Source organism: Telopea speciosissima, chromosome 2 (assembly GCF_018873765.1).
Source record: "Telopea speciosissima isolate NSW1024214 ecotype Mountain lineage chromosome 2, Tspe_v1, whole genome shotgun sequence".
NCBI classification, from domain to species: Eukaryota; Viridiplantae; Streptophyta; class Magnoliopsida; order Proteales; family Proteaceae; genus Telopea; species Telopea speciosissima.
This window is the reverse complement of record NC_057917.1, coordinates 66,555,381-66,568,047: the sequence shown is the minus strand read 5'-3', so window position 1 is coordinate 66,568,047 and position 12,667 is coordinate 66,555,381. Positions and strand designations below refer to the sequence as shown.

At 38.3% G+C, this 12,667-nt stretch overlaps 1 protein-coding gene across 1 annotated transcript; it reads left to right on the top strand.

The window, feature by feature from the left end:
* Positions 1 to 3,659: 3,659 nt before the first annotated feature.
* Positions 3,660 to 10,931, top strand: LOC122652771 (multiprotein-bridging factor 1a). The gene is made up of 4 exons (XM_043846621.1): positions 3,660 to 3,924; positions 5,075 to 5,158; positions 10,247 to 10,329; positions 10,467 to 10,931. Exons 1-4 carry the CDS (start codon positions 3,783 to 3,785, stop codon positions 10,584 to 10,586), a joined length of 429 nt encoding a protein of 142 aa, XP_043702556.1. The 5' UTR covers positions 3,660 to 3,782; the 3' UTR covers positions 10,587 to 10,931.
* Positions 10,932 to 12,667: the final 1,736 nt, after the last annotated feature.

Genomic DNA, 12,667 nt, shown 5'->3' with positions numbered 1-12,667 from the left:
AAAACATAAAAATAAATAACTCATATTTGTATTTTGATTTTCAAGAACATCACATTTTATTGTTACATGAATAATTAATTATGTGATACTTTAAGCCTTTATCCCCACACAGGCAGAGCTTTAGAGTTTGCAAATATAACATAAATAATTGCACCCTAATATAGATGGAGGAGTGTAACATCCCTTCGCATTGCCTAAGAGAGGTTTGCAATAATGACTATTGAGCTTGTCTGACGATTGACACCAGAGGACTTATTCCATCAATTATTAATAGTTTACATTTTCATCTTCTTAGTTTTGGTGGGGAGGGGAGGGGAGGGGGGGGGGGGGGGTATAGAGTGGAACTTTGTAACTTAATAAATCATCTACACTCATACAACTTGCGTTGTAAAAACCAAAGGTGTGTGGGTGTGGTGTACGTTGTCCATATTCACCATTTCATGATCTCAAAAGCCTGTTAACCTTTTGGAATTAGTGCGTGATTTGTATGATTACCAAAAGAACCAAGGGTTCATTGAATTGGATGAAATTTAGAATCTTTCTCTCATCCCCCCCTAACCATTATGTATATTCACCATTTCATGATCTCAAAAGCCTGTTAACCGTTTGAGATTAGCGCATGATTTGTATGATTACCAAAAGAACCAAGGGTTCATTGGATTGGATGTACTTTAGAAACTTTCTGCTCATCCCCCACCCCCACCACCCCCACCCTCAAAACTCACATTACACATGTGTTCATTCTTTTTATGTCTTTTGTTTTTTTGTTTTTTTGCAAATGTGGGTCCCAAAAAACTGAACTTCTTGAGCACACGAGAGAAAACATTCATCATTTAGAAAGGGGGCATCCTGTTGGAATATATTCAATATTTCTTTTCTTAACCTCCACCCCCCTAAGACCTCATTTCTGTTTTTTGGGTAACACCTAAGACATGTGAAATGGGTGCATAAGGATGTTGTGCTCAGCCTGGAATACAATCATGAAGTTGAAAATATCGAAGATTCCTAGAGACTTATCATCAGAGAAGCTTCCTTGACCAATTGGGTAGATTATACATTATTACTAAGAACATGTGCACAAATAAACCCATCATATATACTTGGATCAGTTTGAGTGTTCAGCTTAAAAGGAATCATCTTCATGAGGAGGTGTTGCATGGTGGATGCAGCTTGGTTGAGTTTCTTTAGTACACATGATTTTTGTCACGTGGCAAGTGGGTCATGGTTCGTAGTATCTGTCTCATATCTATGGATTCGCCTGAATTGAATCGACATCGATTGAGGTCAACCTAATACCGATCCACTTATATGACCCGAAAATAAAAATATAATAATAAAAATCGATTTTGATTAAAAAGCAAGGGCAAATTGTCCGATCCAGCCCAATTCAAGATAAGATCAGTATTGGCCATGACCGATCCTGATCCGATACTAAGAAACTAAAACCATGAGGTGGGTTGGGGCCAGATTTGACTTAACTGGGACAGGGATGCAAGATTTGAAATTTTGGATTTCATTCTTTATTGAAACTGAATTATTTCCACTGAAATTTCGCATCTAAATTTTGAGTCATTTTGTTTCTGTTTCTTTGATATTTTTTGCAAAATTTCACTGAATTTGAACCTTGGTAGAAGGTAATCACGTCAATGAAAATGATTAAAAAATCTTTGACAAAAAAACAAGTGGTGAATTAATTGTGGGCCAATGCATCAAATTTCAAATAACGTGGATGTTTTAAAGAGTGAAACTTGATCAGCAACAGAAGTCCATGACTCGTGAGGTTGAAATGTCTATATCCCAAGTTGGATTTGACGATGGAAAACAAGAAGAAGTTGGGGGGAGGAGCTTTTATCATGGAATCATCGAAAACCCCTGCGCTCACTTCACTTCAGTTCAGTTGAACCTAAATTTGATAGACATATTGTCCACCTTAGTATCTATTCATCAGTCTTACATCTTTATTTCAAAGATTTTTGAAATGTGAAATTCTGTTGGAAAATAAGGAAAATATCTATACATAATTAATTAATTGGTCATATACTTGACATACACCCCGAAATTTTAGAGGTGGGCCTATTAAGGAGGTCTCCAAGCCTATCTGATGGTTGGCTAACCAAATTATCAGTCCACATAACTGAAAGTGTGGATGATTGGTAGCTACATAATTGAGATAGATCACCAAATTTTAGAGGTGGCCTCTAGATTTACCTAGATGTTCATTAATACTCAAATACATCATTTATTTAGAGAGGGGAGGACGCTCCCATGTAGGTAATACCGTTGAAGATAATGTTCTAATTCACTCAAGGAAGATATACAGGACTCGTTGGATCTCCTTGTAGATCAAGCCATTGATACACTTCACCCCACTACGCCTTGTAAGAGGCCTAACTGTAGGTTTTGTATGATGCTTGCAATGATATCTCTTTCAGCATCTTACGATGCCTTCCTTTTTTGGGTCTATCCTAACAAGGGCCCATAGGCCAACTACAACTACAACTAGAAGAGGTTTTTCTTCACCATATCATTCTAAGATTCACAAACCCTTCTAAGATTATTCATCAGAATACTCTTTCCATGTTCACCCACATGCATCTAAAGCCCCAAGGTGAATGACCCGTGTCGTAAGGAAAACTTGATCTCTTTGGTCCTACATCCCCCCCCCACCCCCCCCCCCCAAAAAAAAAAAAAAAATGAAGCTAGATAAAGGCATTAGTGCTCATCACTCCTATTTTTACATTTGTCGTACCTCACTCATTCTCTTTTGTTTTAAAAGGAGAGGCAATTGCTCTCAAGGAAGGTATGTTACGAAGTATAGCAGAGGCTTAATGACATTGAGATCGAATCGGACTACAAAGATCGGATCTCCTCCATCATACATACTCAACATCAACATAAGATTGAAGTAATGTCTATTATTCAGGATATATGACATCTATCATCATTTTTCAGATCATGTATGTTCTCTTATTGTCCTAGGGAGATAAATAGTGTGACTAACTCCAAGGCCTTGACTGTTGTGTGCCAATCATCTTGGTCTGATTCCACTCCTTGGTATCTGAGTTATGTAAATCGGATACTTTGCTCGGGACACACATGAATATATAATCCCTTTTCTATCCAAAAAATATAAAAAATAAAAAATAAATGAAATGAGTCCCACCATCAACCCCAAAGTGGGAGTGTACTATTTATGAGGGCAGGGTTTTTTATTTTTTAAGTAAGAGCCAGGGCCTTGGTTTAACATCTGGTTAACCTCTTCACTTGATAAGCCCAATTCTCATCGGGCCCATTGGCCCCAATGATCAGCCCAAAAATGTGGCTCGAGCTAGCAAATCTGTGGGCCCAAAAATATGACAAAACGAGGCCCTTGAATGAGACGCAGTAGGTTAAATCTGCACTTTATACTTTAAAGTGGTCTCAAATCAGAATCCTTGATCATCCAGCACATGGACCACCCTATACTCATCGAAGTTTTGGCTTATGGCAAAAGACAAAATTCATAGAGCCCTGGTCCATTTTATCCGTTCTTCCATGTAAGAGATTCCAATCGAACGGTTAAATAATCGTGTCAAAAAATGACAAATGGATAACATTTTTAAATCCTAAGGAACTACAGGTCAAGATGTTTTTTGCATCCTTAATAGGACATTGATTAGACCAGGCTCGGAGAGAGACGGAAAGCTCCGGCCACAGATCGTATATCAGAAACCCTAAAACTGAGACACAGACAGAGAAACATTTGTGATTTGTGAAGCGAAAAACAGAAGAAGCAGAGAAAAATGGCTGGAGTTGGTCCATTGACGCAAGACTGGGAACCCGTGGTGATCCGAAAGAAGGCTCCGACCGCCGCGGCTAAGAAGGATGAGAAGGCTGTTAACGCTGCTCGTCGCGTGGGTGCCGATATAGAAACCATCAAGAAGTGTAGGTTTTCGTTTGCTTCTATGAAGTTTGGTTTTTCGTCTTTCTCTTTCCTGCTTTCTTCTCTTCTTGTAGTCTATTTGGCTTTTATTTGTTTTCTGGAAAACTTTATAAGAACAATATTATAATGGAATACTAATTAAAAAATGTTCGACTGTGCTAGATCGTGTTATTTTTGAACTTGTGTTATTATATCGATTAAGAAATCGAGAATCAGGTATTGTTGAAGTATGGGTCTAAAGGTTTTAGGGGTTTGGTCAATTTATTGAGGAATTCCTATTAAAACTAGCGAATAGGTTTTTTCTTTTTCTGAAAACTAGATCTTATAATTAATTGTTGTTTGGAAAACTGCGTTGGCCACCGATGTTTTGTTATCTTTGGACGTTGGGAAAAAGAAAGAACTATGTCGCACATAACCAATGTGCAAGTTAACAAGCGTTAGGTTAGCTTTGTAGGCTAATCGATTGCTGACTTACGTGGTAAGCTCTGTTTGATCGACCAGAAACAAGAGCATGAATATCTGAGCTACAAGGGCCTACGAAGGTACACAAGGTGCATGCCTTTGTCAAGTGTTGCTAGGGCTGTATGCCTGGAAAACAATGGCTGGGATTTGCAATTTCATTCCTTTCAAGTTTTTCATTTTAAATTAAGTACACACCACATTGTTGAAGAAGAGTTTCTTGGATTTTTTTTCTCTCACTTAGACTAAGAGTATAAAAGGTTCCCGAGTGGAAGCTTAGTGCGACTAGGTCAGGCCAGCGCTGAATTGAATGTAACTTTATAAGATTAGCCTTGGGGATGGTATGACAGCTTGCAAAGCTTGATTCTGATTTAACTGCAGGGTCACACTTGTGTTGACAAGGATTAAGCCTTGATATACACAAACATCCCTTAAAATATGTGGTGTCTACTGGGCATCATTGATGCCCACGACCGTGGTGGATGACCTTGATTTGACACATCCTTCTATGGATTGGAACTATTCATATTTCCTTTTCCTTTCTCTTTCTCAATTTAGGCATTAGGGTTTTAATAATTGTTTGACACTTGCAATTTTAGTTAGTTATTTTTGTATGTAGTATAGCATTTATATCGGATGTCAGCTTCGAATTATTACTCTTTGTTGCTTCCTCCCCCCCTTTCTTTTTTACAGCTAATGCGGGGACAAACAAAGCTGCTTCTAGCAGTACTTCTTTAAACACAAGGAAGCTCGATGATGAAACTGAAAATCTTGCTCGTGAGTATTTTCAACTTGTTCATTCTCTAGCTCCAAATAGGCATTATGATGGCTTGTTTTAGTTGTATCAATAGCTGTTATCTGCCAGTGGTGTAGTGGATTGTGAATGTCTTGATACAATTTTTTTTCTTTTTTCCTTTAATGGTTCATATGGTCATCTGACTTGCTAGATCGGTCAAGCATTTCCTGTTTTCAACAGAAAACACCTTATTTAATTTGTACAAAGTACTTAATTGATACAACCAGTAAATCCCTGGAGTATATGAATTCCACTCCTCTCCCAAAGCGTAAGAACTGGTTGGGCATTTAACTGTTCAAGCATGACTTGAACAGTGTACACGTTTGTGGCAAGGTTGAAATGTCCTGGAGATATATTGAAGGTGTTGGATATTGATCTAATAGAATAAAATAGTGACACATTTATGGTTTGCAGCTGATGTTAGTTTTCTTATCATCTACTAGGTTTTCCTTTTTGGGGTTCCAACCCCCCCTCCAAAAAATTAATAATTTTTGAGCAGTCTAATTATGTATTAATTTATTTGGGTACCAATCATCAAAATTCAGTTTATATTCAGATCTGCTATTGATAACCATGTGTTTCTTAGTGATGGTGTTGTTGCTTGATCTTCCATTTGAAGGGGCATTCTTAGTAAATATTTACCTTCTTCCCCATATTCTATAATTGTTTACATATTATGTCATTAAATTTTTTTTTATTATCAAAAGATAGAATTTATGAATTATTTCTTGTAACTGTGCATAACAAAAATTACGTATTCTGAATCAAAAGTAAATGAATGGAAAAAAATGGTTGGGTGGAGATTTTGGGGAGAGCTAGAGATTTTTGGTGGATGTGGAAGAAGAAAATAAGATGTTAATATGCAGGTAGAGAAGGAGACGAGATGATGTAGTTCAAAAGAACTAGAAGGCCAGAAGAAAACCAGGCCATCAAACTGAGTCAATAATGGACTAATATGTTTAATTTTGAGTGTCCAATGGGTTGTATGGGCCATAGGACTAATAATTTTGGGGTTTGCTATTGTAATGAGCCAATTCTATAAGTCCAAATGTTTAAGTCCTATATGGGATTAAGTAGTTAGTTTCTATTCTCCAGTCAGTCCAACTGTTGGATTAGATCCATGTTTTGTGGGTTTATTACCTTATTCTGTAGTGTCCTTTGACCTGGATTACAACCCCATCAGATTGTTCCGTTTCGAGTTATTTCAAATCACCCTATCCTTACCTGTGGGTTTTATCTGAACCTACTTCATGTTAACACGATTGCATGATTTCGTATCAGAGCTATGGAGGGACAGCATATCTACTACGTTGATGGGACGATAGGTTGCTGAATTCTACATTATATTGAAGGATGATCGTGTGGGTCTGATTTGACATCACTACAAAATTTGTGGAGGAGTTTTTTTCAAGATAAAAGAGCTGATCTAGTTTCAAAGGAACAAGAAAGCCAACGACAAATCGGGCTATCAAACTGGGTCAAGAATGGACTAATATGTTTAATTTTGAGTGTCCAATGGGTTATATGAACCGTGAGCTTAATATTTTTTGGGTTTACTATTATAATGAGCCAATTCTATAAGCTCAAATTTTAGAGATTTAAGTCCTATATGGGATTAAGAAGTTGGTGATGTAGATTGAAGCATGAAGGAAAGGACCAAAACACTGTTCACATATACAGTGTGTGGGCCCATATGGAGGAGATTTAATGGGGATATTAGTTGCTACTTCTTTAGTATAAGTACCTACTTTATAGTTTCTATCTATTTTGGAGTTTCTATTTCTGTGTAATTTTTAGTTATTAGCTTAGATTTTATTTGTCTTTAATACCTTTTTTATTTTTGTTAATAGCTACTATCTTAGTTAGCTTTTTGTACAAGTCTCAATATTGCTTTGTAAGAGGCTTGCTATTTTGCTTTCTTTCCTTTTTGGTTGTAGCAACTTACACTATATATGTAATGGACTTATTGGGTCTTCCCCACAATTTAATGAAGATGAAGTGTAGGAGATATATGTCAGAATATTGAGAGATCAAACCTCATTACTTTCAATCCAGCCATCAGAATTGGCTGTAAATTTGAGGTATTCATCAATTTCTAGTACCCTTCACTCGACTGGAAGGTCTGTTCCATCTGTGGAGTTTACTTACTAAATCTGCAACCTGTTAAATTCTGGTGTTCTGTTATTTCTATTGCTGGGAATTGGGAAAATATTGTACTGTTGATCATTTTGGGAGATCCTACTGTGAGTTAGGGTCAAAGTTGCCTAACTGAACCCTAATTCTACATTAGTTAGTTTCTATTTTGTAATGTTCTGGAATAGCTTATATTTTGAAGAGGGACTCCAGTTGCAAGGGATTCTCCCTACCATACATAGGGGTGTCTTATTTTGCTTATTTCCATGAAGTTATAAATAAAGAGAAGGGGATCATACCCACTACCAACGATTTTGACAAAACTATAGCTCTTTACTGTGATTTTCTTTTAGATGCAATGGCAACCTCGCTGGGATGCCCAGTTGGACTGGTGAGATGTTAGTCAAGTTCTAGGTGAGAGGCTAAGTACATATCCTTCTATTCTTTTATCTCTATTTCCAGTTTTTGTTTCACCTTATTCTCAGGTCTGATTTCTGATTCTGGTTATGCATCAAACTGAGACTTTTCTTCGTGACATCAGCTACTGTTTTCCAAAGTGGCCTGCGTATATGTACATGCTGAATTTTGTCACTCCTCCTCCTTCCCCCCGCGATGGAAATAACAGGACGCAGACTGACCTTTATATCTCTCTCAATGACTCATTTGTGCGCAAAGACCTTTTTACTTTGCGATCTGCATAGGGTTTCTTGGATCCCTTGGTGGACTCCCCCACTTCCCATTTGGGTCCCTTATAAATAGGGGACACCTCACACCTTCCAAGGCACACCTTATAGTGCTTAAATCACCCTTCCCTTGATCCTGAAGTGCGTTCCGAAGCCCCTGCTGCCCAAACGCCCCTAAAGTCCCAAAAATCCTCAGTTTCTTAAGGAGTGTAGTTCTTCAAGAGAGTGAGACGAGCAGTCAGTCCCCTCCCCCTGAGTTGGGAGCTGACTAAAAGTACGTGTTGGGAGCAAAGGGGCCCTCCCCTTTCGGCCCTCATCAAGGGTCGTACTCAGGTATAGTAACTTTCCCTCTATTTAATTTAATATGATGTAGATCAATAGAGCAGTATGGGGGTAGTGTAAATTAGAATAAATATGCATGCTTGGGGGTGACATGTAGTTCCTTTCCTTGTATAGTAGTGTATAACGATAAATCTAATTTAGCCATTCATGTTGGTGTAGGACAAGTAATTGGGGAGAATGTTCGAATCTTAGCATCTAGTAGTGGAAAGACCGGCACATACTGGGCGGAGTGGGTGCCTAACACCTTCCTACCTCCGTAACTTGGCCCTTACTCAGACCTTGACCAGTTCATATGGAATCAATCTTAGCTCTCCCCTGACCAGGGATTGAGCCTCCCCTCACGCGTCCTAGGCCCTCCTCCTAGGTGGTAGCTCCTTTTATCATGCATATTCCAATCCCCATTATCCCGTCGACGCCAAAAGGAATTTTAGGTCTTGGTACCTACAATGTGTGTTATGGACTTATTCTTCCACAGGTACTGCTTGGATTCTACCTCGGTTACTAAATACTTATAACTTCTGTCTTCTGGTCAGCCTATTTCTATTTCCTTAATACTGTTTCTGCAGAGTTCCAACTTTAGTTTCTGATTTCTGAGATATATTACTTATCCCCACAGGTTTCGAAATGTTTTTGGAAAGTTTCTATTTTACAGTCAGTGCCATAACTCCAGATCCAACTGTTGGATTGGAATTTTGAACCATATTTCGAGGGTTTATTCCCCTATTTGGTAGTGTCCTTTGACCTGGATTACAGCCCCATAAGATTGCTCAGTTTTGAGTTATTTGAAATCTCCCTATTCTAGTCCCAAGGATGTGTCCTGCAATCCTTACCTGTGGTTTTCATCTGAACCTACTTTAGGTTAACCGGATCGCATTGTGGGAGAGAGGAAGTTAGAAGGGAGACATATGGTAATGAGGTAGAGTTTTGACATTAAGTTCTAGCTTGGGAAGGATGATAAAGACAATATAACGGGCTGAAATTGGGAGTAGCTGAGTAGGAGATAATTTTTTTTTGGGGAGGGGGGTGGGGGGTGGGGGATGGGGGCGGTGGACGAAGAAGAATGATTGAGTTGTGAAGAATAGGTCTAGATACAAATGGTACATCTGCTCATTGGTTCAGTGGCAGGGAGCCATGGCATGGGAGTTAACTTTATGATAAGTACGTGTAGATTAACACCCAATGGCTAAATAGGATTCCCCTCTGGTCTAATTCTCCCTATATCTTTTATGGGTGGATTGGTTTAGTTGGCAATTTAGATTCCATTTATGCTATATAGAATTTAGGTTCCATTATATCTGAAATGTAATTCTCTTACTAATCTCCTATCTGGCCCATTTTGCTTCTATTGGTACCATGTGAAATGATCTCTGAAGTATCTCTCCAAATCTTTTGTCCTAGTTTGTTAGTCACTTGACATAGTTGTGGCTCTGTGACAGTATGCCTTGTATTATATCAGTTTCTTGACACTACACAAGGTTACGTTGAGTTTTTTGATTAATATGTGTATACACTGTCTTATGTTTTGTTTAATTATATGTTGGTTTTCTCAGATTAGATCATTACTAGCATAGTTATATTATGGCAAGGGGTTTGCTGCCAGGCTGCATGGCCCCTGCCCCCAATGCGGGGGCCAATGGGAACGTGCACATGGGCATCCAAGGGCTGGGGCAGGGTGATCATTTCACTGCCCCATGTGAGAGGGCACAGGTCCCGTGGAACTCTCTTTTTCCCTTGTATTATATTGAATTGATATGAATTCTATGTTTCATATAAGTATTAATTATATAGATTATCATTGTTATATTACATATTCTGCACCTAAGCAGGCTCCTAGTCACATTGACAACTATAGCTAATGATTATTTCATGTTTCAGTTGTATTTGATAATATGCTTTTATTTTTGTAACCAGATGAACGTGTGCCCTCAGAACTCAAGAAAGCCATCCAGCAAGCTCGAATGGACAAGAAGCTCACTCAAGCTCAGCTTGCACAAGTAACTTTCTACTTCCTCGTTCTTTACCCCTTGTCTTTTTTTTTATTTGTAAAAGAGGGACTGGGGTTGGGGGGTGGGGGGGGGGGGAAGGATAGTTCTCTGGTTCAGAACCTAAAGCTGGCATTTCTTATCTGTAGATGATGAATGAGAAGCCCCAAGTGATCCAAGAGTACGAATCTGGTAAAGCCATCCCAAATCAACAAATTCTTACCAAACTCGAGAGGGTTCTCGGAGTGAAACTGCGAGGAAAGAAGTAGAAGTTTTCCATGTAAACAGAACCAGGAGGAAAGTTGAGTTGGTGGTAAGGTTGTGCATGCTACTAGTTTAGTCTAAAGTTAATTGTCGAGTCCAAGTGTTTTTTGTACACCCTGAACAGTCTGTTACTGTCGTTTGAGGTATCACTGTAATTAAACTATCTCATTTGACTCTTGTTGCAAGTGTTTTGTACTTGGTAACTGGTGGGATCAGCATCTTGTTCATTAGGGGCTTTGTTCCGTCTTACAGTCGATATTTCCCTTGACAATTGAGTTTGGCTTTCCAATCCTCCCGAATTAGTGTAAAGATCTATAAATCAATAAAGTTCTTAAAAACATACCTGCTGTTGTCTGATGCTAAGTTTCTGCTGTACTGGTTGCATCAGGTGGAGGTTTCCGTGTCTCAGATATCTTGGGCTCTAGCTTGCACGGTTTGAGGAAGCGGCAGATTGGAATTGATGGAATCAGCCTTTTGGTTGATTGGAATGGGCCCTTGCTGGATTTTGTAGGGTTCTGTCTGATTCCAATCGATTCGGAATTGGCGGAGGCCGATCCAGTTGTGTCGCTGACTTGAACCATGCTGGCTTGGGTTGATGAACAATTAAAAGGTGTTTATCTTGGTTTGCTTAATTTTATTTTAGAACAAAAGAAAATTTGAATCTTTCCACTCAATGCCAACAATATCTGATCTATCTACATTTTGTACAGGTTTTCATATTTTGGGGAATTGAATACTAATATTATATGAAAAATTCATCATTTTACACCTAATGGGGATGAAATTTTGTGGGAAGTAAAACCCCAGTGTTGAGTTCACATGTGTAGTTTTCAGAGAAGGCGGCGTGGACTACATGGGTACATGGGCAAATAAACCGTTGAATTTCAGTTGCTAAATATAAGTTATTTTAAAGAAAGGGTTTTGTACAAATGCTCCCCCTGAAAATGCCCATTTGTCCAAATGCCCTCTCTTATAATTTTTTTAATTGCAGACTCCTCTTATTTTCAAAACAGTGTAGCACTTTGGTCTAATCTGTTAGTCTGGATGTTATGTTCAAATGGCTGGACTTTTTTTTATCATTATGCCTTGGTAGAATGATCAAATTGTCCTCATTAAACACTCAACCCTCCAACTCTTCTTCCAAACCCATCTTCCAAATCCTAGCAGCGAAGATGGAAACCTATGCATAAACAGATCAATCTACCTGTACCAGAAAAAAACAACTCAATAAATTCCCATATCGTCAGGGACAACAATTCCAATATTTCAACTCGAAATCTCTTACTCTTTTTTGTTTATCACCTTAATAAATCAATTGGAAAACATGGAAACCTATGCATCCACTTTCAAAGTGGCGAAGAAGACAAGAACCGTCGTTGGGCTGAAGAGTGAAGCCAGTGGCCCCTTCCCACTGGGTCTTTTATTAATATTATTACTGGTCCAACTACCTTTACTGTTCATCATCATCATCACCTGTGTTTGTTGTTTGGTCATGGCTTCTGGAACTGGGTTCACAATTGGAACCGTAATAGACTTCTCAGTTATGCTATAACCACCATTTTCTGGGCAATTGATTCAGTTTTACATGTGCGTTAGGTAATCCCAATTCTTGATTTTCAAAAAAATTTAAACATTTAGATTACTAAATGGGTACAAAAGATGAAATTTTAATCTTCGAAAAACTTTTTTCTAATCTAGTTTATAAAGAAAGGAATAGAGAAAGGAAGAACAACTTCAAAGTAAAGTTCACCTTTGGACGATCTATCCCCATTAGTTGTTGCAGTATCTCTCCTCTCTGTGACCTTTTCCGGGAAAAGCTTCTCTATAACTTAAAATATTTTCCCTTTTTTCTTTTTAATAAAAAAATTCAAGAAGAATATAACTATCGAAGAAGGTATCAAGCAAATGAAAACAAATGAGAAATCAATAATCAAGGGGGAAAAACTAATCCTGTGTATAATAGTTGACAATTTTGAAGACTTCAATAGAGATAAATCCCGAACTTTGATTCAGAGAGAGAGAGAGAGAGAGAGGGAGGGAGGGAGGGAGAGAGAGAGAGAAAGAGGTTCTCTTACAGTGAATCTTG

What these genes read in the sequence shown, in the direction of transcription:
- LOC122652771 (XM_043846621.1), top strand. Translation starts at nt 3,783, where the DNA reads ATGGCTGGAGTTGGTCCATTGACGCAAGACTGGGAACCCGTGGTGATC. An exon ending in TGAAACTGAAAATCTTGCTC is followed by an intron (nt 5,159 to 10,246) that starts GTGAGTATTTTC and finishes TTTTGTAACCAG; the next exon opens with ATGAACGTGTGCCCTCAGAA. An exon ending in CTCAAGCTCAGCTTGCACAA is followed by an intron (nt 10,330 to 10,466) that starts GTAACTTTCTAC and finishes TCTTATCTGTAG; the next exon opens with ATGATGAATGAGAAGCCCCA.